The 27,338-nt window shown below is 41.6% G+C and overlaps 1 protein-coding gene, 1 long non-coding RNA gene and 2 other non-coding genes across 7 annotated transcripts in view; 2 read left to right on the forward strand and 2 right to left on the reverse strand.

The window, feature by feature from the left end:
- Positions 1–74, forward strand: mir29b-2 (microRNA mir-29b-2). Its single transcript, NR_105364.1, has one exon. It is a non-coding gene; the product is annotated as a microRNA mir-29b-2 (primary transcript).
- A 130-nt stretch (positions 75–204) lies between these two features.
- mir29a-1 (microRNA mir-29a-1) lies at positions 205–275 on the forward strand. The gene has a single exon (NR_105363.1). It is a non-coding gene; the product is annotated as a microRNA mir-29a-1 (primary transcript).
- A 1,723-nt stretch (positions 276–1,998) lies between these two features.
- LOC105418765 (complement receptor type 2-like) overlaps positions 1,999–27,338 on the reverse strand; it is a 47,669-nt gene continuing 22,329 nt past the window's right edge. The window contains exons 12-31 of one of the 4 annotated variants that reach the window (XM_029833813.1): positions 17,384–17,483; positions 17,221–17,294; positions 16,962–17,141; positions 16,648–16,827; positions 16,234–16,413; positions 15,269–15,448; positions 8,491–8,590; positions 8,045–8,118; positions 7,786–7,965; positions 7,472–7,651; positions 7,058–7,237; positions 6,849–6,948; positions 6,686–6,759; positions 6,387–6,566; positions 5,973–6,152; positions 5,008–5,187; positions 4,653–4,691; positions 4,379–4,436; positions 3,688–3,748; positions 1,999–3,133 (exon numbers count right to left, since the gene is read on the reverse strand). In XM_029833813.1, the coding sequence (XP_029689673.1) occupies positions 3,131–3,133; positions 3,688–3,748; positions 4,379–4,436; positions 4,653–4,691; positions 5,008–5,187; positions 5,973–6,152; positions 6,387–6,566; positions 6,686–6,759; positions 6,849–6,948; positions 7,058–7,237; positions 7,472–7,651; positions 7,786–7,965; positions 8,045–8,118; positions 8,491–8,590; positions 15,269–15,448; positions 16,234–16,413; positions 16,648–16,827; positions 16,962–17,141; positions 17,221–17,294; positions 17,384–17,483 (2,483 nt within the window). In that variant the 3' untranslated portion in view covers positions 1,999–3,130. The other 3 variants (XM_029833816.1, XM_029833814.1, XM_029833815.1) reach the window with 3 other exon arrangements.
- LOC105418421 (uncharacterized) lies at positions 24,973–27,025 on the reverse strand. The gene is made up of 2 exons (XR_003887865.1): positions 26,349–27,025; positions 24,973–25,783 (listed from the first exon to the last, which is right to left on the reverse strand). It is a non-coding gene; the product is annotated as an uncharacterized lncRNA (long non-coding RNA).

A 27,338-nucleotide genomic window follows, 5' to 3' on the forward strand; every position in this document is an offset into this window, starting at 1 on the left:
TGGAAGCTGGTTTCAGGTGGTGGCTTAGAGTATTGTCATCTATCTAGCACCATTTGAAATCAGTGTTCTTGGGGTGGGAGGTGTACGTTCTCACTGGGCCAACATCAGGTTCCGGACAAGTGTCACAAAGAGGGAAAACAAACATGGCCACTCATTGACCCCACAGTGACCTTCCCACAGCTCAAGCTTGTTGTCCTCAAGTCAAGGTTGACTGATTTCTTTTGGTGTTCAGAGTCCAATTCTGTTTCTAGCACCATTTGAAATCGGTTACAGTGAAGGACATTTGTCATCAGAAGCAGACTTGATTTTACTTCAGCAGTTTGGTGTTTTCTCCTTCCAACACAGTCCATCAGTCGCTGAATACACCGCTGAATCTGTCACGGATGTCTTGATGGGTAAAACAAAAATCACAGCAAAATTAACTGAATACTCCAGTTAAAGCAGTGATGTAGAAAATGTCTCAGAACTTATTCCAGGGTGTTTTATTGACAATAAAATATAAATGTTAAGCATTAAGGCTCAGAGGATGGTTTTAAATAGAAGTCTGTGACCCCCCTAAAAAAAAAATCAAACATATCACTCTTGAATATGGTATTTTATGGAGGTACATTCACCCAATTATAGTGTATCAATCATGTCTTTAACAGTGAAACAGTTGCACATAGATGCACATAGAATATTCATTGTGAAACATGCATGACACCGCATTGCTGTATTATTGTTGGTTTTACGACATATTGCTCTTTAGTGTTCCTAAAAAATGTTATGCCCAGATTGTCCAGCAGCTGTCGCTACAGTTGACTATTAAAATAGTTCACTTTTTTGAACTATTTAACACAATTGTTTTAGCGAAAGCTTCGTTCTCTCCATCGCCTGATCACCGTTTGATGCTTCCCTTCCAAGCAAACGTTTTAAGTGTCTCGCCTACGTTTCCCAACAACAAACACACGCCCGTTTGTTCGCGTGTCGCACAATTGTGGCGTACAAACCACGTGACGGGGATGGACCACGTTGATGTGCGTCATGTGTTTGCGACGGAAGTGTTACGCTTGCAGTTAACGGTTTGGTTAATTTTGTGTAGAAGTTTTAGTGTATGTCATCACCAGGAAGGTTGATTCACTATCTTATTAATACTTAACGATAATCTGTTTCTGTCCATTCCTATCAGATCTCTAGCTGCAGCATTAAATGGATCAACTGGTGGCTTCTCAGAGATTAACGATGAATTACGATAATCCATCCTGGAATTAGCACGTGCTGGACGATCTTTTCACCATTATTCCGAGTCAATAATCTTTACAATGTTTTGCTAATGATTAAAAGCACTCCTTAAAGTCAAAGGTTACGCCCAAGAGTTCTCATAGAGAAATTAGAGGCTAAAGATGCGTGTCAAAGTGAGACAAAAATTACAAAATGTGATAAACCAGGATATTAAATATCAACTGTAGCTTTTTCCTTAAGTATCAGTGTAAACTGGTGTCGAACATGGAGTATATTAACTACAGCTGCTGAGTTGTACTTTTCTCGATATGTTCGAGGCCCTCTCAATCAGTCGTAGTGCGTCATCTCCATGAAATCTGGCCTGTTTGGGATTTTTTAATATAATTATTCAAATTGCGACTACCTGCAACATATGATTTAATTTCACGACGCCGTACTCGCCACTTGTTCTATGTGTGTGTGACCTGGAGGAGATCCAGTCCTCATGGACCTTGTGCCACCCTGAGGGCTCCTCGACCTCAGGGTGGCACAGCGTCGTCTTGGTTACGCTCATCTAGCAGAGGCCGTTGCTTGGTTCATTTGGTCCCTTAAGACTAAACAGTGCTTCTTAAAAAGTGTATATAACATCGACCTTTACTGTCCCTCTTAACGAGTCTTTGTTCTGTGGCTCTTTGTTTTAATTTGGCTGAGAATCCTCAGTTTTATCCAACTCTACACTTAAAGATGCGCAACATGAGCCGTGTGTGCAGCAGAATTGTTCAGAGATCACTCGGAGGGTTTTGGATGCAGCCTTTGCTTTAATGTGCTTCAAGCGCAAATGACTCATTTTCATGATACTGTCATGTTTAAAAAGTTCAACACAAACCCACAGACACTCACACATCAGAACCTCTCGCTAGAAAACCTGAAGTTATTCATTTTTGCGCTAAAAAAAACATTTTACACAAATTTATTGAATAAATTAAGTCAGTGCAAACATTTCAGAGCTCAGTCATGATGGCTGAATGTAACAGACACAGCATCTATTTCTCATCCACAATAAAACTGACTCATATAAAGACATTTTAAAAAGAATATTTTGAAGCACTTTTGAAACAAAAAACAATGTCCAAAGCGAATATGTTAAAACTATGAAATTCCAGTTGGCCCATCATTAAAGGGATGGTCTTAAAACTGATTTATGTGTTCATTATTAATGGAGTGAATGTGAAGGTTTGAGATTAACTGAAGTCAAATACAAACTTTAAATTCCTTCAAAGCACATTGCAGACACAACACGGCCTTATTTTTTTTTCTTTTACGTATTTTAGGCCTCAACCTCTGTTCACTAGTTTTGGACTTATTTTTATTGATGGAGAGAAAAATCCTGTTAAGTTACCAGCATCAACACGATGAACATTTAACATTTTACAGGCATTCACCCTGCAGGTACACACACCTGGTCCCTGTATAAAACAACACTAAGGCACTATTCTGGGTCCTCTGACCGCCCTTAACTCCTCTCTTCAACCTTGGAAACAAAATCAAAAATGCTTATTAAATCCATTTGGACTAAAGGTGACAAGTGCAGACATTCTTTAACAATTTAGACATTATTTTGAGGGCTTTACTGCTAAGCTGAGCGGTGCTGTAGATAGTGGCAGTTTCAAAATTACTGTGCATGGACTTGGTTTTGATTACAACTACAGATTTTAAAAAAATATATATATATACACTTTTAGAATTTTAATTAAATGTCCACAAGACCTCAATACTACTCTATAATTGGAAATGTATACAGATTGTTGATACTCAGATGGATTGGTAGCCATTCACGTGCACAGCTTGAGTGCGCTTAAAGCCTCAGCCCAGAGATTCCTCTTCTCAACCACTCGTTCAGGCTTTCAGATCTGGAACAATATGATGACGCTTACTGCAAAAGAAAAATAAAATAAAAAGAAGCAGAGAAAAGAGCGTGAATGAAAGAGGAGGAAGACATTCAACTGCTGTGGAGCTGCTTTTAACAGGAAGATTTCAGCGTGTCAGTCTTTTGGTTTCTGTACAGAGGGTTCATCATCTTCTGGAGATTCTGTGTCTTCTAGAGTAACCTAGAACAGACACACCAGTTCTGTCTATGCAAAAGATCAGTGATCAAGCTCAAGCTGAGCAGAGCTCCAGAGAGGTTCTGGCACGAAAGACGGCAATGAGGACGGAGATCAGCGGGTTGCCAGTTAAGCCGGTGGACGTAAACGCACGTGTCAGCCATTCCAAAGACAAGAGCCACGAAAGCAGCAGGAGACGGTAAAGCAAGCTGCTAAACTACAGTAAGAAAGACATGGCCACACTCTCCTAATGGTCTCAGCTCCTCCTTTGCCCTCCTGTAAATGACAGGAAGGCTGACAGATAATTGATGGACCCATTTGTTCATCACATCACTATCTTCTCATGACAGCAGTTCAGTGTGTGCTTGGTGGGCCGTCTTCTTACCGAAAGAGCTACTTCCTCTTCGGTTTCTGTGCCCTGTTTGCCATGAAGGTCTTTCCTAGAGCTGTAATCCAATATTAACTAGTCAATAATAATGAGCATGTAGGTGGATTTTGCATACTTAAGATCTTAAAACCAAGACAAAAAACACCCCCAGCACACACACAGAACCCGTGGTTGCTACCATTAATCAACGGGTCACCACAGCACAAGACAAGTCATTTGGACAACAAAACTGCACAACATACAGATATTCCAACCAAAATCAGTATACAAAGATGGACAACACGAGCTTTTAGCTTTCAAGACGAACAAACAAACAAGCTCATGATTCTCATGATTGGGTGGGATATGAACACTGATTCCATCCTTCGCTCCACCTCTGCACCCTCCTCCCAGGCCGTCCTGGCTCAGCTTTTAAATGATTAAAGGAAGACAGTCGTCCATCTTTGTTCACGTCAGTTGTTCCAAATGAAAACATCCAGGCCTAATTTTAAGATCATTCAAAAGGGGGTTTCCTACTGACTAACCAAAGGCAAACCTTGTGTAATAACAGTCTTAATAACATGCACCAGAGACAGACAGTAAGCTTGGAAAGTCTGAACATAAAGACTGAAAGGTTGAAGCCAGGCGAGTCGTCAGTAAAGTTAAAACAGTTTCATTGGTTAGTCTGCAAAGTAAAAGATCGTTTCACCTTTGCCGCTTGTTCCAGTACACCAGGAAACCAACTATGCCGCCGACACCCGTCAGCGCTATTTTAATGGGAATAAAATAGGACATGTTTAGAAACAACCGTCATGTAATATGTTGACAATGAATCCAAACACACTCCTCTTATAAAACTGGTGCACAGTTGGTTGAATTAATTCAGGTTGGTTATTATAAAAACACAAATCAGAATTATGTGAGACGTTGTAAAAGAGCTGATACCAGGAAGCTCTTCAAAGCTCAACGAGTCAAAAACTTACCAACTAAAGTGCCAACAACCGCAGTGGGACTGGGGCGACCTGTGAGAGAAATAAAGAGAAGTCAGAAAAATAACAGCAGATCTTCAGTCTCAGGGGAAATAAAGGAAGTTGTTGGAGGAAGTCGTCAGCTTGACTCTGCCTATTGGGGTGGTGATGGTGGGTGTAGTTGGAGACACTTTTCCTGCAAAGGTAAATCAACTCTGGATAAAATCCATGAACTTAATTCTGCAATAATGGATTAAAACCTTCAAGATCTTCTATTTCCATGAGTGCAGTCATGTTGTACCCATGCAAATTAGCCAAATAAGGGTTTATTTTAGAGTTCTGTAAATTGTGAAACAATAAAAGCACTTACTGCTACACGTTGGCGGAGAACCGTTAAAGGTTCCATCAAGTGAACACGACAGTGATTTAGATCCACTCAGAGTAAAACCCTGGTCACAACTGTACTCTACCATCTCTTGGTACTGATACAAAGGTTTCTGTGGGCTGAAAGTGCCGCTTGTAATCGTTGGTGGGGGACTGCAAGTTACTGCTGCAGGATGAAGAAATAAATAAACATAAATCATCTGATGTCAGCTCAATGTCTTTGGAATGCACACGGTTGAAAAGAGAAGAAAATATTTCTGGAACAAAAATTGGAATTAAGTTCATGGATTTATCGTTGAGTCTTAACCTTTTTAATTTAAACTGTTTGTTTCCACCCAGAAAAATGAGGGAAAAACAAGAACAGCAGATATGAAACTACACTATAATAAATATTAGACATGATTAGATCCACTTTTAGTGGATAATTCTAGAAAACTTAAAAAAACATTTGATGATGGTAAATGAGTTGGAGTTGGACCACAAAGGGGGAAACAACAGGCTTCTGCCCCCCCGACAGGCTGAAGAGTCTGGACAACTGGTACTGGCCAGTCTCGCGCCCTGAACGCACCAGCCAAGTCCCAGTTTGGAACCACGTGACTCCAGTCACAGTGAACTCCAGATCAGCCAAGTTCCAACAGTTAAAGATTAACTACAAAATGGTTTCAAACATGAATCGTGTTCATCAGATGGAAAAGCCACGGCCAGCAGCACCACCTCTGCATATCTGAATGACGGCGAGCCACGATAAACTCCAGCGGCTCACATCTCAGGCGACACCGTCAATATTGGTTCATCTTAACAGAAAGACTCTAACAGCTAAAAATACAAAACATCACGATAAACCCACAAACTTAATCCGTTTATATTGATTATCCTGAATGATCCCATTCATAATAAACCACCGTCTCACAAAAATAGATTTAAAATTCTAGGATTATCAAAAGCACTTACTGTTACACGTTGGCGGAGAACCGTTAAAGGTTCCATCAAGTGAACACGACAGTGATTTAGATCCACTCAGAGTAAAACCCTGGTCACAACTGTACGCTACCGTCTCTAGGTACTGATACAAAGGTTTCTGTGGGCTGAAAGTGCCGCTTGTAATCGTTGGTGGGGGACTGCAAGTTACTGCTGCAGGATGAAGAAAGAAAAAATATATAGAAACAGAGACCTTCTGTTCTGCAACTACAACAGAAGTCAAGGATTGTACAGAATCCAAGTAGGAAATCCCCTAAACTTTTAACCTCTTCAGGAAAAAGGGAAGAAAGTGTGAGTGACTGACAGCTGGAACCATGACTGGGGAAAAGTGCTTCACACTTGGTCTTAAATCTTGTAACATCAATACTAGTGTTTTCATTCACTTACCTGTACATTTAGGAATTCCTGGCGTCCACTGACCATTCAGGCTACATACCATGGTGGCGTCCCCTTCCATTTTATAACCAGCATTGCAGCGATATGTCACTGTATCCAGGTATTTATGGGGAGGGTGAGAACCAGAGACCCATTCACCATTGGCAACTTTTGGGTGTGAACACTCAACCTCTGCATAAAGACATTAACACAGAAAAGAACAACCGTAGTTGAGAATTTTCAAATGCCAGTGAAAAACAAACTGGTTTGCTGGACATCTGAACAAGACAGATGGTGCAGATATTACAAACCTTCACATTCAGGTAACCTGCCCAACCAGCCCTGATCTCCACAGGTGAGTTCACGTTTCCCCACCAACCTAAAACTACATCGAGAAAAAACACCAATGTGTTTAGGTTTATTAAGAATAAGACACAATTTAAAGCTAGTTCTATTTTAGTTCATATTACTAACCCAGGGTTGCAAGTAACCACAAGTTTATCACCAAACTCCTTCCCTGGAAGATACTCTATTTCTCCATTGTCCACCTGCCCAGCAGAACCACAAGTCTTCTCTGGAAAAAGAAAAGATTATTTAACTACAACTCTTAAAACCGTTGCAAATTAGCCCAATAAGGGTTTATTTTAGAGTTCTGTAAATTGTGAAACAATAAAAGCACTTACTGTTACACGTTGGCGGAGAACCGTTAAAGGTTCCATCAAGTGAACACGACAGTGATTTAGATCCACTCAGAGTAAAACCCTGGTCACAACTGTACGCTACCGTCTCTAGGTACTGATACAAAGGTTTCTGTGGGCTGAAAGTGCCGCTTGTAATCGTTGATGGGGGACTGCAAGTTACTGCTGCAGGATGAAGAAAGAAAAAATATATAGAAACAGAGACCTTCTGTTCTGCAACTACAACAGAAGTCAAGGATTGTACAGAATCCAAGTAGGAAATCCCCTAAACTTTTAACCTCTTCAGGAAAAAGGGAAGAAAGTGTGAGTGACTGACAGCTGGAACCATGACTGGGGAAAAGTGCTTCACACTTGGTCTTAAATCTTGTAACATCAATACTAGTGTTTTCATTCACTTACCTGTACATTTAGGAATTCCTGGCATCCACTGACCATTCAGGCCACATTCCATGCTGGCGTCCCCTTCCATTTTATAACCAGCATTGCAGCGATATGTCACTGTAGCCAGGTATTTATGGGGAGGGCGAGAACCAGAGACCCATTCACCATTGGCAACTTTTGGGTCAGCACACTCAACCTCTGCATAAAGACATTAAAACAGAAAAGAACAACCGTAGTTGAGAATTTTCAAATGCCAGTGAAAAACAAACTGGTTTGCTGGACATCTGAACAAGACAGATGGTGCGAGAGGGTTGAGGAGGAAAGACACTCACCAGTACATTGAGGGAGACCTGGTGTGAATGTTCCATCTTCAGAACATGTTACTGATTTGGATCCACTGAGGGTAAAGTCCCCTGTACAACTGTACTGTACAACTTCTCGATAATTATATACGTCCTTAACAGGTTTGAAGAGGCCATTGGGAATGCCAGCAGGTAGGTCACATGTCACCACTGCAAAATCAAAACATCTATTAAAATGGAGATCAAAGTTTCATTTCCTTCAGTCAGGAGCTCCTCAGATATTACAAACCTTCACATACAGGTAACCTGCCCAACCAGCCTTGATCTCCACAGATGAGTTCACGTTTCCCCACCAACCTAAAACTACATCGAGAAAAAACACCAATATGTTTAGGTTTATTAAGAATAAGACACAATTTAAAGTTAGTTCTATTTTAGTTCATCCAAGGTAGTTTTCTCTGTCAACTGGACTGGGTTTCTTCTCTTCTCTTGGTTTGAAAGGGGGGTCAAGGAAGCTATCCATGTTAAATTAGAAAAACCATCCTTAAACAGAGGTGGTGGCCTGAGGCACTTCCTGTCACCCACATACAATGCAGTCCTCCACTCCTTCCAACAACAAAACAAACATTCACACCATTCCAGGAGACCCAGTCCAGTTGACAGAGAAAACTACCTTGGATACAATGACCTGGATGACTGAGAATTTACACAGATATTTTAGTTCATATTACTAACCCGAGGTTGCAAGTAACCACAATTCTATCACCAAACTCATTCTCTGAAAGATACTTTATTTCTCCATTGTCCACCTGCCCAGGAGAACCACAAATCTTCTCTGGAAAAAGAAAAGATTCTTTAACTACAACTCTTCATGTCAGCAGAACAGCAATTTGCAATAAGATCACAAATGGGAGACAAGATCTACACTGGGGCTCCAAATTAGAGAGCTGAACATTTAAATTCCAAATATTTACTCTTGCATTGTAGCGTCACTTGACTCCAGGTCCCAGCAGTACACGTAACAACCCTGGACCCTACTGCAGTAGTGTAGCCCAAACTGCAGACAAAAGTAGCCCTGCTCCCATCTGGGAATGTAGTCAAAACAATGTCAGAGTCCTTCAAATCCATGTTTGGTCCTGGAACAGGTTTTGAACAGTCTTGGGCTGCAACAATAATGAGCAGAAGAGGAAGAGACCAGGTTAAAACACACCTTTGCTCAGAAGCACAACCTGATGTCACATGGAGGCCTGCATGTCACTCACCTTGGGACGCCACCACAAGGCCAAGACAGACTGCAATAATGGTGCGAGTGATCTCCATGATGGGACCTAGAAGGTTTAGATGGTCAGAAACGAAAGTGAAAGTAGGCGGATCAGAGTATTAATGAATGAAGCTTGAAGGTAATAGAGTCACTGAGAGCTTTGACACCAGATATGGAGGGTTTCCACACAGTATTCGGAGTACATCGTTATCAATTCTAGCAAGAATGGAACGAAAATGATTTAAATAAGGGTATATAAGAAGTCCTTACTAGTGCGTTTATGAAAAAAACAAACATTTGTTCGCTTTATTAAGAGCAATTTGGTTAGGATTCCCAAAATAATAATGGACCCATATTTATCGTTTGAGCCTAAAACGGGTCAGCTACAGCAGAACAAACTCCACCCGCCTTTTGTTAATGTTCAAACAATATGCGACAATTCCCGTGAAGCCAATCCTACCGACATTCCACTCGGGAACCCGTGGGAACAGTTCTGTTCCAACATTCCACCACAAAAAAAGATTAAAAAGCGAAAAAGGACAAAACAATAACAGAAGATCTGCCGGGAAATGACTCGAATCCCATCGACGAGCAAAACAGCGTCACGGCGGAAAATAACGATCATATCCAACAAAATGACGCCCGCCTGATCCGAACAATGGCTGGTTACGTTTTTCCAAATATTTTTATGCCATAAGTGTATCTGGGAAAAGCTATTAAAGTGGATAAAGTCGTAAACCGAGGCTCTCTCGGCCTTGTCGAAGTAGCTTAAGTGTCCGTTAGGTAAACAACGCACCCGGACGCGTTGTGTCAACATCGCGGTCCGGACCCGTGTTCGTTCGTTGATTTAGTCGCATTAGTTGCTCAGGAAAGTTTTCGTGTTTTAGACCTACCGAGCTGAGAGGGGAGATCCGCGATGCCAGCAGAAGCGAACGCAGTGTCGAAATGGTGAACCAAGCTCCGGAAACAGGCTTGTGCTCGTAAACGCAGCACCGCCCTTTTTGTCCTCAGGAGAACTTTGGATGCGCACCGTAACCACAAATACCGGGGAGAAACCAAACGGAATCAAGCGTAATAAACGTTACAAACACAGCAGGGAAAATGACAAAGTCAAATATAATAGACAGAGTTATTTGCAGTTAAAATAAATAAATAATGTACCCTAACGGATCGCAAAACAGCACACGATCATTTACCGATTCATTTGGATTTTTATTCACCAGGATGCGATGTGCAACACAAAATAACATTCATAATTAACAACTGACAAATGTTGAAACAATTTAGGAACACTTTTAAAAACTCTAAAACAAATTGAGAAACCGTACAAATTTGGTGAAATGACGACAGGAAGTTAAAGAAGTAAGAGGAAGTTAACATGAAGTCACCGTAGCGGTGCTCTTGGGAGAACGTTTGTCACCAAAGAAGAAGAAAATAACATGATTAATATTTGAGATATAGTGGTTGGATTGATGTTAAACAAACATTGGAAATGCTGCTAAATGTGGCACTAAATCATGCAAAATGCAAGACATGCTCTGGACAGGCTTATTGTGGGTCCTAAAGGGTCATGTATAAATTTGTTATATAAAAGTGAGGGTGTCACTCATATCATTTCCGGTATGAAGGAAAGAATCATTTATGTACATGGCACGCGGTAAGAAAGGTGTGACCTTTATGGCACATTATGTGATAAAAATATCTATTTTCTTTTTTCTTTGGAGGCTTTAAAACTTCTTTTATTATTGATGCTGTATTAAAGAAAACGTTTCTTCATTAAAATGTGTTGCCAGTGTTCATTCAAACTAAACATTTTATCAGAAAATTAATAGGGGAAGTGCATCATTTCCTCATATTGACTCTCCTGGGGTGGGGTCTTTTACATGTGGTGATAGAGAACAAAAGCTTTTTTTCCCCATGCTGAAAGTAGCTGCAAATGAAGCCACCTTCAAATTCACTGAGGAATTGTGGCAAAGACATTTTCTAGGTTGCTGATTCTAATCTAGTGAGGCATCAACAGTTAAAATGAGATTACTGGGGTTGAGTCCGTTTGTTGCTGTAAACTTAAAAATATGGTCATTTAACATTACTTTCTCTTTATTGCCGCACTCTGTCACACATTCCGGGAAATTCCTTTAGGTTGAGCCCCAATGATGCCACATGAACAAATCACAACACCCTTCAAAAAGAGGTATAATGTTCAAATGACCTGAGGGACATTGACCTTGATCTTAGGATCAAGAAAAGAATATTAACTTCAATCCTAGGGGGCCTGCTGTTACCACCGTGGAAGATCAAGGGTTATTACAGCATTTTCATCTTATGGAGAGTTTAGGAGAGCTTGATTTGTAATCCGTGTGTGAATACATTCCAAAAACAAAGGAAGATATCTGTAAACTCCAAAGCAAATTAACAAATTGTACAAATATGATGGAAATGGACGGAAGTTGACCAGAACTTATTCTTCTGGTGCTGGAGCGAGAAAGTTTGCCACCAAACATTAAGTTTAACACTTTGATTTCAGTATATAAATTTGATTTAAGGGCTGCATTTATGTATTAATGTTCAACGAAACAAAGCACATTGCAGACACAACACTGCCTTATTTTTTTTTCTTTTACGTATTTTAGGCCTCAACCTCTGTTCACTAGTTTTGGACTTATTTTTATTGATGGAGAGAAAAATCCTGTTAAGTTACCAGCATCAACATGAACATTTAACATTTTACAGGCATTCACCCTGCAGGTACACACACCTGGTCCCTGTATAAAACAACACTAAGGCACTATTCTGGGTCCTCTGACCGCCCTCTACTCCTCTCTTCAACCTTGGAAACAAAATCAAAAATGCTTATTAAATCCATTTGGACTAAAGGTGACAAGTGCAGACATTCTTTAACAATTTAGACATTATTTTGAGGGCTTTACTGCTAAGCTGAGCGGTGCTGTAGATAGTGGCAGTTTCAAAATTACTGTGCACGGACTCGTCTGGCACAGCGTCTTCTTGGTTACGCTCATCTAGCAGAGGCCGTTGCTTGGTTCATTTGGTCCCTTAAGACTAAACAGTGCTTCTTAAAAAGTGTATATAACATCGACCTTTACTGTCCCTCTTAACGAGTCTTTGTTTTGTGGCTCTTTGTTTTAATTTGGCTGAGAATCCTCAGTTTTATCCAACTCTACACTTAAAGATGCGCAACATGAGCCGTGTGTGCAGCAGAATTGTTCAGAGATCACTCGGAGGGTTTTGGATGCAGCCTTTGCTTTAATGTGCTTCAAGTGCAAATGACTCATTTTCATGATACTGTCATGTTTAAAAAGTTCAACACAAACCCACAGGCACTCACACATCAGAACCTCTCGCTAGAAAACCTGAAGTTATTCATTTTTGCGCTAAAAAAAAACAAAACATTTTACACAAATTTATTAAATAAATTAAGCCAGTGCAAACATTTCAGAGCTCAGTCATGATGGCTGAATGTAACAGACACAGCATCTATTTCTCATCCACAATAAAACTGACTCATTTAAAGACATTTTAAAAAGAATATTTTGAAGCACTTTTGAAACAAAAAACAATGTCCAAAGCGAATATGTTAAAACTATGAAATTCCAGTTGGCCCATCATTAAAGGGATGGTCTTAAAACTGATTTATGTGTTCATTATTAATGGAGTGAATGTGAAGGTTTGAGATTAACTGAAGTCAAATACAAACTTTAAATTCCTTCAAAGCACATTGCAGACACAACACGGCCTTTTTTTTTTTTTTCTTTTACGTATTTTAGGCCTCAACCTCTGTTCACTAGTTTTGGACTTATTTTTATTGATGGAGAGAAAAATCCTGTTAAGTTACCAGCATCAACACGATGAACATTTAACATTTTACAGGCATTCACCCTGCAGGTACACACACCTGGCCCCTGCATAAAACAACACTAAGGCACTATTCTGGGTCCTCTGACCGCCCTCAACTCCTCTCTTCAACATTGGAAACAAAATCAAAAATGCTTATTAAATCCATTTGGACTAAAGGTGACAAGTGCAGACATTCTTTAACAATTTAGACATTATTTTGAGGGCTTTACTGCTAAGCTGAGCGGTGCTGTAGATAGTGGCAGTTTCAAAATTACTGTGCACGGACTTGGTTTTGATTCCAACTACAGATTTAAAAAAATAAAAAAAAAATAAACTTAGGATTTTAATTAAGACCTTAATACTACTCTATAATCGAAAATGTATACAGATTGTTGATACTCAGATGGATTGGTAGCCATTCACGTGCACAGCTTGAGTGCGCTTAAAGCCTCAGCCCAGAGATTCCTCTTCTCAACCACTCGTTCAGGCTTTCAGATCTGGAACAATATGATGACGCTTACTGCAAAAGAAAAAATAAAATAAAAAGAAGCAGAGAAAAGAGCGTTAATGAAAGAGGAGGGAGACATTCAACTGCTGTGGAGCTGCTTTTAACAGGAAGATTTCAGCGTGTCAGTCTTTTGGTTTCTGTACAGAGGGTTCATCATCTTCTGGAGATTCTGTGTCTTCTAGAGTAACCTAGAACAGATACACCAGTTCTGTCTATGCAAAAGATCAGTGATCAAGCTCAAGCTGAGCAGAGCTCCAGAGGTTCTGGCACGAAAGACGGCAATGAGGACGGAGATCAGCGGGTTGCCAGTTAAGCCTGGTGGACGTAAACGCACGTGTCAGCCATTCCAAAGACAAGAGCCACGAAAGCAGCAGGAGACGGTAAAGCAAGCTGCTAAACTACAGTAAGAAAGACATGGCCACACTCTCCTAATGGTCTCAGCTCCTCCTTTGCCCTCCTGTAAATGACAGGAAGGCTGACAGATAATTGATGGACCCATTTGTTCATCACATCACTATCTTCTCATGACAGCAGTTCAGTGTGTGCTTGGTGGGCCGTCTTCTTACCGAAAGAGCTACTTCCTCTTCGGTTTCTGTGCCCTGTTTGCCATGAAGGTCTTTCCTAGAGCTGTAATCCAATATTAACTAGTCAATAATAATGAGCATGTAGGTGGATTTTGCATACTTAAGATCTTAAAACCAAGACAAAAAACACCCCCAGCACACACACAGAACCCGTGGTTGCTACCATTAATCAACGGGTCACCACAGCACAAGACAAGTCATTTGGACAACAAAACTGCACAACATACAGATATTCCAACCAAAATCAGTATACAAAGATGGACAACACGAGCTTTTAGCTTTCAAGACGAACAAACAAACAAGCTCATGATTCTCATGATTGGGTGGGATATGAACACTGATTCCATCCTTCGCTCCACCTCTGCACCCTCCTCCCAGGCCGTCCTGGCTCAGCTTTTAAATGATTAAAGGAAGACAGTCGTCCATCTTTGTTCACGTCAGTTGTTCCAAAGGAAAACATCCAGGCCTAATTTTAAGATCATTCAAAAGGGGGTTTCCTACTGACTAACCAAAGGCAAACCTTGTGTAATAACAGTCTTAATAACATGCACCAGAGACAGACAGTAAGCTTGGAAAGTCTGAACATAAAGACTGAAAGGTTGAAGCCAGGCGAGTCGTCAGTAAAGTTAAAACAGTTTCATTGGTTAGTCTGCAAAGTAAAAGATCGTTTCACCTTTCCCGCTTGTTCCTGTACACCAGGAAACCAACTATGCCGCCGACACCCATCAGCACTATTTTAATGGGAATAAAATAGGACATGTTTAGAAACAACCGTCATGTAATATGTTGACAATGAATCCAAACACACTCCTCTTATAAAACTGGTGCACAGTTGGTTGAATTCATTCAGGTTGGTTATTATAAAAACACAAATCAGAATTATGTGAGACGTTGTAAAAGAGCTGATACCAGGAAGCTCTTCAAAGCTCAACGAGTCAAAAACTTACCAACTAAAGTGCCAACAACCCATGCCACAATGGGACTGGGGGGATCTGTGAGAGAAATAAAGAGAAGTCAGAAAAATAACAGCAGATCTTCAGTCTCAGGGGAAATAAAGGAAGTTGTTGGAGGAAGTCGTCAGCTTGACTCTGCCTATTGGGGTGGTGATGGTGGGTGTAGTTGGAGACACTTTTCCTGCAAAGGTAAATCAACTCTTGATAAAATCCATGAACTTAATTCTGCAATAATGGATTAAAACCTTCAAGATCTTCTATTTCCATGAGTGCAGTCATGTTGTACCCATGCAAATTAGCCAAATAAGGGTTTATTTTAGAGTTCTGTAAATTGTGAAACAATAAAAGCACTTACTGTTACACGTTGGCGGAGAACCGTTAAAGGTTCCATCAAGTGAACACGACAGTGATTTAGATCCACTCAGAGTAAAGCCCTGGTCACAACTGTACTCTACCATCTCTTGGTACTGATACAAAGGTTTCTGTGGGCTGAAAGTGCCGCTTGTAATCGTTGGTGGGGCACTGCAAGTTACTGCTGCAGGATGAAGAAATAAATAAACATAAATCATCTGATGTCAGCTCAATGTCTTTGGAATGCACACGGTTGAAAAGAGAAGAAAATATTTCTGGAACAAAAATTGGAATTATGTTCATGGATTTATCGTTGAGTCTTAACCTTTTTAATTTAAACTGTTTGTTTCCACCCAGAAAAATGAGGGAAAAACAAGAACAGCAGATATGAAACTACACTATAATAAATATTAGACATGATTAGATCCACTTTTAGTGGATAATTCTAGAAAACTTAAAAAAACATTTGATGATGGTAAATGAGTTGGAGTTGGACCACAAAGGGGGAAACAACAGGCTTCTGCCCCCCCGACAGGCTGAAGAGTCTGGACAACTGGTACTGGCCAGTCTCGCGCCCTGAACGCACCAGCCAAGTCCCAGTTTGGAACCACGTGACTCCAGTCACAGTGAACTCCAGATCAGCCAAGTTCCAACAGTTAAAGATTAACTACAAAATGGTTTCAAACATGAATCGTGTTCATCAGATGGAAAAGCCACGGCCAGCAGCACCACCTCTGCATATCTGAATGACGGCGAGCCACGATAAACTCCAGCTGCTCACATCTCAGGCGACACCGTCAATATTGGTTCATCTTAACAGAAAGACTCTAACAGCTAAAAATACAAAACATCACGATAAACCCACAAACTTAATCCGTTTATATTGATTATCCTGAATGATCCCATTCATAATAAACCACCGTCTCACAAAAATAGATTTAAAATTCTAGGATTATCAAAAGCACTTACTGCTACACGTTGGCGGAGAACCGTTAAAGGTTCCATCAAGTGAACACGACAGTGATTTAGATCCACTCAGAGTAAAACCCTGGTCACAACTGTACGCTACCGTCTCTTGGTACTGATACAAAGGTTTCTGTGGGCTGAAAGTGCCGCTTGTAATCGTTGGTGGGGGACTGCAAGTTACTGCTGCAGGATGAAAAAAGAAAAAATATATAGAAACAGAGACCTTCTGTTCTGCAACTACAATAGAAGTCAAGGATTGTACAGAATCCAAGTAGGAAATCCCCTAAACTTTTAACCTCTTCAGGAAAAAGGGAAGAAAGTGTGAGTGACTGACAGCTGGAACCATGACTGGGGAAAAGTGCTTCACACTTGGTCTTAAATCTTGTAACATCAATACTAGTGTTTTCATTCACTTACCTGTACATTTAGGAATTCCTGGCGTCCACTGACCATTCAGGCCACATTCCATGCTGGCGTCCCCTTCCATTTTATAACCAGCATTGCAGCGATATGTCACTGTAGCCAGGTATTTATGGGGAGGGCGAGAACCAGAGACCCATTCACCATTGGCAACTTTTGGGTCAGCACACTCAACCTCTGCATAAAGACATTAACACAGAAAAGAACAACCATGGTTGAAAATTTTCAAATGCCAGTGAAAAACAAACTGGTTTGCTGGACATCTGAACAAGACAGATGGTGCGAGAGGGTTGAGGAGGAAAGACACTCACCAGTACATTGAGGGAGACCTGGTGTGAATGTTCCATCTTCAGAACATGTTACTGATTTGGATCCACTGAGGGTAAAGTCCCCTGTACAACTGTACTGTACAACTTCTCGATAATTATATACGTCCTTAACAGGGCTGAAGAGGCCATTGGGAATGCCAGCAGGTGGGTCACATGTCACCACTGCAAAATCAAAACATCTATTAAAATGGAGATCAAAGTTTCATTTCCTTCAGTCAGGAGCTCCTCAGATATTACAAACCTTCACATTCAGGTAACCTGCCCAACCAGCCTTGATCTCCACAGGTGAGTTCACGTTTCCCCACCAACCTAAAACTACATCAAGAACAAACACCAATATGTTTAGGTTTATTAAGAATAAGACACAATTTAAAGCTAGTTCTATTTTAGTTCATATTACTAACCCGGGGTTGCAAGTAACCACAATTTTATCACCAAACTCATTCTCTGAAAGATACTTTATTTCTCCATTGTCCACCTGCCCAGGAGAACCACAAATCTTCTCTGGAAAAAGAAAAGATTCGTTAACGACAACTCTTCATGTCAGCAGAACAGCAATTTGTAATGAGACCACAAATGGGAGACAAGCGCTACACTGGGGCTCCAAATTAGAGAGCTGAACATTTAAATTCCAAATATTTACTCTTGCATTGTAGCGTCACTTGACTCCAGCTCCCAGCAGTACACGTAACAACCCCAACCCCTCCTGCAGTAGTGTAGCCCAAACTGCAGACAAAAGTAGCCCTGTGCCCATCTGGGAATGTAGTCAAAACAATGTCAGAGTCCTTCAAATCCATGTTTGGTCCTGGAACAGGTCTTGAACAGTCTTGGGCTGCAACAATAATGAGCAGAAGAGGAAGAGACCAGGTTAAAACACCCCTTTGCTCAGAAGCACAACCTGATGTCACATGGAGGCCTGCATGTCACTCACCTTGGGACGCCACCACAAGGCCAAGACAGACTGCAATAATGGTGCGAGTGATCTCCATGATGGGATCTAGAAGGTTTAGATGGTCAGAAACGAAAGTGAAAGTAGGCGGATCAGAGTATTAATGAATGAAGCTTGAAGGTAATAGAGTCACTGAGAGCTTTGACACCAGATATGGAGGGTTTCCACACAGTATTCGGAGTACATCGTTATCAATTCTAGCAAGAATGGAACGAAAATGATTTAAATAAGGGTATATAAGAAGTCCTTACTAGTGCGTTTATGAAAAAAAAAAAACATTTGTTCGCTTTATTAAGAGCAATTTGGTTAGGATTCCCAAAATAATAATGGACCCATATTTATCGTTTGAGCCTAAAACGGGTCAGCTACAGCAGAACAAACTCCACCCGCCTTTTGTTAATGTTCAAACAATATGCGACAATTCCCGTGAAGCCAATCCTACCGACATTCCACTCGGGAACCCGTGGGAACAGTTCTGTTCCAACATTCCACCACAAAAAAAGATTAAAAAGCGAAAAAGGACAAAACAATAACAGAAGATCTGCCGGGAAATGACTCGAATCCCATCGACGAGCAAAACAGCGTCACGGCGGAAAATAACGATCATATCCAACAAAATGACGCCCGCCTGATCCGAACAATGGCTGGTTACGTTTTTCCAAATATTTTTATGCCATAAGTGTATCTGGGAAAAGCTATTAAAGTGGATAAAGTCGTAAACCGAGGCTCTCTCGGCCTTGTCGAAGTAGCTTAAGTGTCCGTTAGCTAAACAACGCACCCGGACGCGTTGTGTCAACATCGCGGTCCGGACCCGTGTTCGTTCGTTGATTTAGTCGCATTAGTTGCTCAGGAAAGTTTTCGTGTTTTAGACCTACCGAGCTGAGAGGGGAGATCCGCGATGCCAGCAGAAGCGAACGCAGTGTCGAAATGGTGAACCAAGCTCCGGAAACAGGCTTGTGCTCGTAAACGCAGCACCGCCCTTTTTGTCCTCAGGAGAACTTTGGATGCGCACCGTAACCACAAATACCGGGGAGAAACCAAACGGAATCAAGCGTAATAAACGTTACAAACACAGCAGGGAAAATGACAAAGTCAAATATAATAGACAGAGTTATTTGCAGTTAAAATAAATAAATAATGTACCCTAACGGATCGCAAAACAGGATAACGACAGAGTTACACAACAGCACACGATCATTTACCGATTCATTTGGATTTTTATTCACCATGATGCGATGTGCAACACAAAATAACATTCATAATTAACAACTGACAAATGTTGAAACAATTTAGGAACACTTTTAAAAACTCTAAAACAAATTGAGAAACCGTACAAATTTGGTGAAATGACGACAGGAAGTTAAAGAAGTAAGAGGAAGTTAACATGAAGTCACCGTAGCGGTGCTCTTGGGAGAACGTTTGTCACCAAAGAAGAAGAAAATAACGTGATTAATATTTGAGATATAGTGGTTGGATTGATGTTAAACAAACATTGGAAATGCTGCTAAATGTGGCACTAAATCATGCAAAATGCAAGACATGCTCTGGACAGGCTTATTGTGGGTCCTAAAGGGTCATGTATAAATTTGTTATATAAAAGTGAGGGTGTCACTCATATCATTTCCGGTATGAAGGAAAGAATCATTTATGTACATATGCAACCGTTTGGTTGCATTTGTGCACGGGGTGCCGTATTCACTTAATATTGAACACTTGGTGTGTTGTATTCACTTAATATTGAACACTTGGTGTGTTGTATTCACTTTACTTAAAATTTTGAACTAGCGTTAGCATGGCCTCACCGTCTGTTTCACCCGGTCTGTTCAGCGTGCGAAATGTTTAGTTACTCCTCTGCCTCCCTTAGTGAAGGGAATAGGTGCAGAAAGTGTAGTTTATTTATGGCTATGGAGGCGAGACTTAGCGAGCTTGAGACGCGGTTCCGCAGTTTGGAGCTAGCTGGAGTTGCGTCAAGTAGCCAGGGTAAGCTAGCTGCTGCGGAGCCGCCTAGCGTAGCTTCAGCTAGCGGTCCCCCGGCAGCAGCCGAGCAGCCGGCTAGCCAGGGCGGCTGGGTGACGGTTCGTAGGAAGCGTAGCCCAAAACAAATGCCCACGGTGCACCACCAACCGCTTCCCGTGGCTAACCGCTTTTCCCCACTCGGCGACACACCCGCTGAGAAACCGACCCTGGTAATTGGCGACTCTGTTTTGCGCAACGTGAAGCCGACTCCAGCGACCATAGTTAAGAGCATTCCGGGGGCCGGAGCGGGCGACATAGAAGCAAATTTATGGCTGCTGGCGAGACGTAATCGTAAATTTGGTAAAGTTATTATTCACGTCGGAGCCAACGACACCCGGCTTCGTCAGTCGGAGGTCACTAAAATTAACTTGGAGTCGGTGTGTAACTACGCAAAAACGATGTCGGACTCCGGAGCATTCTCTGGTCCCCTCCCCAATCTGGCCAGCGAGGAGATGTTTAGCCGCATGTCATCGCTCCGTCGCTGGCTGTCACGGTGGTGCCCCGAAAACCAGGTGGCCTTTATAGACAATTGGAGCACTTTTTGGAGGAAACCTGGTCTGATTAGGAGAGACGGTGTCCATCCCACACGAGATGGTGCTTCTCTCATTTCTAGTAATCTGGCTAATTTTATTAGACCCAAAGTGACCTGACAATCCAGGGTCCAGACCAGGATGCAGAGCTGTAGTCTTACACACCTCTCTGCTGCTTCCTTAGAACCCTCATCCACCAACAATAACGTATTTAACACCATAGAGGTAGTCTCTGTTCCACGGTTAAAAGTTCACCAAGCACAGAGCAGGGGAGCGGTCAATCACCAAAATCTTATTAAAATTAATACTGAAGCACAAGTTGGAGAAACTAATATCACAAATAAGTGTGGACTGTTAAATATTAGATCTCTTTTGTGTAAATCCCTGTTAGTACATGACCTGATAGCGGATCATCACATTGATTTATTTTGTCTTACTGAGACCTGGCTTCAGGAGGAGGAGTATGTTAGCTTAAATGAATCTACTCCTCCTACCCATCTTAATTATCATATTCCTCGTGTTACTGGTCGAGGAGGGGGAGTGGCAGCAATCTATCACTCCAAGTTATTAATTAATCCCAGACCAAAACATGGCTTCAGTTCATTTGAAAGCCTGACTCTTGGCATCACTCATCTGAACTGGAGGACAGAAAAGCCACTTCTGTTTGTAGTTGTATATCGGCCCCCTGCTGGGCCACATTCAGAGTTCCTGTCTGAGTTCTCTGATTTCTTATCTGACTTGGTCCTTAGAACAGACAAAGTCATTATCATTGGAGACTTTAATATCCATATGGACGTTACAAATGACAGCTTTAGAAATGGCTTCATTTCATTACTTGAGTCAGTTGGTTTCCTCCAGCAGATAAACCAACCAACTCATAGCCTTAACCACACCCTAGATCTTGTTCTGACTTATGGTGTTGAGGTAGAACATGTGTCAGTGTTCCCTCAGAACCCAGTCCTGTCAGACCATTCTTTGATCACTTTTACATTTATGATTAAGGATTCTTCTATGCTCAGAACAAAGTCTTACTATAGCAGATGTCTTTCAGATAATGCTGTAGCTAAGTTTAAGGAAGTGATCCCTGTGCTGATCCCAGGACCACCGTGTGTTTCCCCAGGGATCAGTCATTATAATCTTAGCCCTGCTGAGGTTGACTCTATTGCTGAAGGTGCAGCAACCTCACTGAGAATCACGCTTGATTCTGTTGCCCCCCTGAAAAAGAAAATAGTAAATCAGAGGAGGTGTGCCCCCTGGTATAATTCACATATCAGGACCCTCAAGCAGAAAGTGCGAAGACTGGAAAGGAAGTGGCATTCTTGTAAAATAGACAGCTACCATGTAGCCTGGAAAGACTGTCTATTAGTTTATAAAAAGGCCCTCCGCAAGGCTAGAACAGCTTATTTTTCTTCTTTAATTGAGGAAAATAAGAGCAACCCCAGGTATCTTTTCAGCACTGTGGCCAAATTAACTAAGAGTCACAGTGTTTTAGATCCACGTATCCCTTCTTCCCTGAGTGGTGAAGACTTCATGAGCTTCTTCACTGATAAAGTTCTAGCTATCAGAGAGAAAGCTAACCAGGCCATCCCAACAACTGGACCATCACCAGATGTGCCGACTGTGGGAACATACAGGGTCTCCAACGAGCCCTTAAGCTCCTTCAGCCCTATATATTTTTCTGAGGCGTCATCGCTAATTCAGAAATCCAAGACCACCACGTGTCTTTTAGATCCCATCCCAACACACCTGTTGAAGGATGTTTTACCATTGATAGGCAGTTCTATCCTGGACCAGATCAATGGTTCTTTAGTGTCAGGTTATGTACCCCGGTCCTACAAGGTGGCAGTGATTAAGCCGTTGCTTAAAAAACCATCACTGGATCCTGATGTCTTAGCAAATTATAGGCCAATATCCAACCTTCCTTTTATCTCTAAAGTTCTAGAGAAGGTGGTGGTGACTCAGTTACTGGAGCACCTGCAGAGGAACAGCCTGTTTGAGATGTTTCAGTCAGGCTTTAGAGCTCATCACAGCACAGAAACAGCACTTCTTAAAGTTACTAATGATCTTCTCATAGCTTCCGATCATGGACTGGTCTCTATGCTGGTTCTGCTGGACCTCAGTGCTGCTTTTGATACAGTTGATCACAGCATCCTGTTACAGAGACTGGAACATGTGATTGGGATTAAAGGGACAGCACTAGACTGGTTTAGATCATACTTATCTGATAGATACCAGTTTGCCCATGTCCATGGTGTTCCCTCCTCATACAGTAGGGTTAGCCATGGAGTTCCTCAAGGTTCCGTACTCGGACCAATCCTCTTCACATTGTACATGCTTCCCTTAGGGAACATTATTCGGCAGCATGGGATAAATTTTCATTGCTATGCTGATGACACTCAGCTCTATTTATCCATGAAACCCGAGGAGACAGAGAAGTTAGTGAAGCTCCAGACCTGTCTTAAAGACATAAAGTCCTGGATGTCTTCAAATTTCCTCCTCCTTAACCCAGGAAAAACTGAGGTCATGGTGTTTGGTCCTGAACCTCTCAGGGATAGATTAGATCACATGATCACTCTAGATGGTATCTCATTAACATCTAGTCTCTCTGTGAGGAATCTAGGAGTAACTTTTGATCAAAATCTCTCCTTCAACTCACACATTAAATTAGTCTCTAGAAGTGCCTTTTTTCACTTGAGGAACATCACTAAGATCAGGAAACTGCTGACGCGGCATGATGCTGAAAAGTTAGTCCATGCATTTGTTACTTCCAGGCTGGACTACTGTAACTCTTTATTATCAGGGTGTCCAAACAACTCTTTAAGAAGCCTCCAGTTGATCCAAAATGCTGCAGCCAGAGTTCTGACAGGTATTGACAAAAGAGATCACATGACTCCTGTACTGGCGTCGCTTCATTGGCTGCCCATTAAATTTAGAATAATTTTTAAAACCCTTCTTCTGACCTACCAGGTCCTCAGAGGCCTAGCTCCATCCTACCTGGAGGAGCTAGTGATACCTTATCAGCCCAATAGACCGCTCCGCTCTCAGAATGCTGGTCTACTTGTGGTTCCCAGAGTTTCCAGGAGTAGAATGGGGGCCGAGCATTTAGCTACCAGGCCCCCCTGCTATGGAACCAGCTCCCTGTCCAGGTACGGGAGGCTGACTCCATCGCTACTTTTAAGGTCAGACTCAAAACCTACCTCTTTGAAAAAGCTTATTGCTACTAATTCAGTAGTTCCAGTTACTATCATAGACAGACAAATTATCATACTTAGGGGGTCGTCTAATCGTTAGGTCACATCTTAGTTATGCTGTTATAGGCCAAGGCTGCCGGGGTCCGGAAACATGATCACCTGACAGGCCTCTGTCACTCCACTGGGTCATGGTTTCCTCTCCTCTCCTCTCCTCTCCTTTCCTCTCCTCATCAAGCAGACTAGTTATGCTGATTCTTGTGTAGTTTTTCTGCTTCTCCCCCCTCTATTTATTTACAGGTATCGCCGCCCTCGGAGCTGCATAATGACCTCCGGCCCCGCTGAAGTGATTGTGCATCATATTTTTTGTGTGTGTTTCTGTGCTCTGTGCCTCTCCTCTCCCTCTCCTCTCCCCCTCCTTCTCCTTTTCCTCTCCCTCTCCTTTTTCCCCTCCTCCTCCTTCTCCTCTCCTCTACCTCCCCTTCACTCTACTTCTCCTCTCCTTTACCCCTCTCCTCTCCTCTCCTACCTATCCTATCCTCTACCTGTCCTCCCCCTTCTCCTCTCTCTTTACCCACCCCCCCATCAGCAGGAGGGTCCCCCTACATGAGCCTGGTCCTGCTCAAGGTTTCTTCCTGTTAAAGGGGAGTTTTTCCTTGCCACTGTTGCTTGTCTGGGGGCAGGCCCTGGGATTCTGGAAAGCGCCTTGAAACAATCTTGATTGTATAAGACGCTATATAAATAAAGATTGATTGATTGATTAATGGCACGCGGTAAGAAAGGTGTGACCTTTATGGCACATTATGTGATAAAAATATCTATTTTCTTTGGAGGCTTTAAAACTTCTTTTATTATTGATGCTGTATTAAAGAAAACATTTCTTCATTAAAATGTGTTGCCAGTGTTCATTCAAACTAAACATTTTATCAGGAAATTAAGAGGGGAAGTGCATCATTTCCTCATATTGACTCTCCTGGGGTGGGGTCTTTTACACGTGGTGATAGAGAACAAAAGCTTTTTTTCCCCATGCTGAAAGTAGCTGCAAATGAAGCCACCTTCAAATTCACTGAGGAATTGTGGCAAAGACCACATCAGAACATTTCGCTAGAAAACCTGAAGTTATTCATTTTTGCGCTAAAAAAAAAACCTTTTACACAAATTTATTAAATAAATTAAGCCAGTGCAAACATTTCAGAGCTCAGTCATGATGGCTGAATGTAACAGACACAGCATCTATTTCTCATCCACAATAAAACTGACTCATATAAAGACATTTTAAAAATAATATTTTGAAGCACTTTTGAAACAAAAAACAATGTCCAAAGCGAATATGTTAAAACTATGAAATTCCAGTTGGCCCATCATTAAAGGGATGGTCTTAAAACTGATTTATGTGTTCATTATTAATGGAGTGAATGTGAAGGTTTGAGATTAACTGAAGTCAAATACAAACTTTAAATTCCTTCAAAGCACATTGCAGACACAACACGGCCTTATTTTTTTTTCTTTTACGTATTTTAGGCCTCAACCTCTGTTCACTAGTTTTGGACTTATTTTTATTGATGGAGAGAAAAATCCTGTTAAGTTACCAGCATCAACACGATGAACATTTAACATTTTACAGGCATTCACCCTGCAGGTACACACACCTGGTCCCTGTATAAAACAACACTAAGGCATTATTCTGGGTCCTCTGACCGCCCTCAACTCCTCTCTTCAACCTTGGAAACAAAATCAAAAATGCTTATTAAATCCATTTGGACTAAAGGTGACAAGTGCAGACATTCTTTAACAATTTAGACATTATTTTGAGGGCTTTACTGCTAAGCTGAGCGGTGCTGTAGATAGTGGCAGTTTCAAAATTACTGTGCATGGACTTGGTTTTGATTACAACTACAGATTTTAAAAATAAATAAATAAATAAACTTAGGATTTTAATTAAATGTCCACAAGACCTCAATACTACTCTATAATTGAAAATGTATACAGATTGTTGATACTCAGATGGATGGGTAGCCATTCACGTGCACAGCTTGAGTGCGCTTAAAGCCTCAGCCCAGAGATTCCTCTTCTCAACCACTCGTTCAGGCTTTCAGATCTGGAACAATATGATGACGCTTACTGCAAAAGAAAAATAAAATAAAAAGAAGCAGAGAAAAGAGCGTTAATGAAAGAGGAGGGAGACATTCAACTGCTGTGGAGCTGCTTTTAACAGGAAGATTTCAGCGTGTCAGTCTTTTGGTTTCTGTACAGAGGGTTCATCATCTTCTGGAGATTCTGTGTCTTCTAGAGTAACCTAGAACAGACACACCAGTTCTGTCTATGCAAAAGATCAGTGTTAGAAAACTGGACATCACAAGCTGAGCAGAGCTCCAGAGAGGTTCTGGCATGAAAGACGGCAATGAGGACGGAGATCAGCGGGTTGCCAGTTAAGCCTGGTGGACGTAAACGCACGTGTCAGCCATTCCAAAGACAAGAGCCACGAAAGCAGCAGGAGACGGTAAAGCAAGCTGCTAAACTACAGTAAGAAAGACATGGCCACACTCTCCTAATGTTCTCAGCTCCTCCTTTGCCCTCCTGTAAATGACAGGAAGGCTGACAGATAATTGATGGACCCATTTGTTCATCACATCACTATCTTCTCATGACAGCAGTTCAGTGTGTGCTTGGTGGGCCGTCTTCTTACTGAAAGAGCTACTTCCTCTTCGGTTTCTGTGCCCTGTTTGCCATGAAGGTCTTTCCTAGAGCTGTAATCCAATATTAACTAGTCAATAATAATGAGCATGTAGGTGGATTTTGCATACTTAAGATCTTAAAACCAAGACAAAAAACACCCCCAGCACACACACAGAACCCGTGGTTGCTACCATTAATCAACGGGTCACCACAGCACAAGACAAGTCATTTGGACAACAAAACTGCACAACATACAGATATTCCAACCAAAATCAGTATACAAAGATGGACAACACGAGCTTTTAGCTTTCAAGACGAACAAACAAACAAGCTCATGATTCTCATGATTGGGTGGGATATGAACACTGATTCCATCCTTCGCTCCACCTCTGCACCCTCCTCCCAGGCCGTCCTGGCTCAGCTTTTAAATGATTAAAGGAAGACAGTCGTCCATCTTTGTTCACGTCAGTTGTTCCAAAGGAAAACATCCAGGCCTAATTTTAAGATCATTCAAAAGGGGGTTTCCTACTGACTAACCAAAGGCAAACCTTGTGTAATAACAGTCTTAATAACATGCACCAGAGACAGACAGTAAGCTTGGAAAGTCTGAACATAAAGACTGAAAGGTTGAAGCCAGGCGAGTCATCAGTAAAGTTAAAACCGTTTCATTGGCTAGTCTGCAAAGTAAAAGATCGTTTCACCTTTCCCGCTTGTTCCTGCACACCAGGCGACCGACTATGATGGAACCAATCAGCGCTCCTTTAATGGGAATAAAATAGGACATGTTTAGAAACAACCGTCATGTAATATGTTGACAATGAATCCAAACACACTCCTCTTACAAAACTGGTGCACAGTTGGTTGAATTAATTCAGGTTGGTTATTATAAAAACACAAATCAGAATTATGTGAGACGTTGTAAAAGAGCTGATACCAGGAAGCTCTTCAAAGCTCAATTAGTCAAAAACTTACCAACTAAAGTGCCAAAAACCACTGCCAA

The sequence above is a fragment of the Takifugu rubripes genome, chromosome 3 (genome assembly GCF_901000725.2).
Source record: "Takifugu rubripes chromosome 3, fTakRub1.2, whole genome shotgun sequence".
NCBI lineage: Eukaryota > Metazoa > Chordata > Actinopteri > Tetraodontiformes > Tetraodontidae > Takifugu > Takifugu rubripes.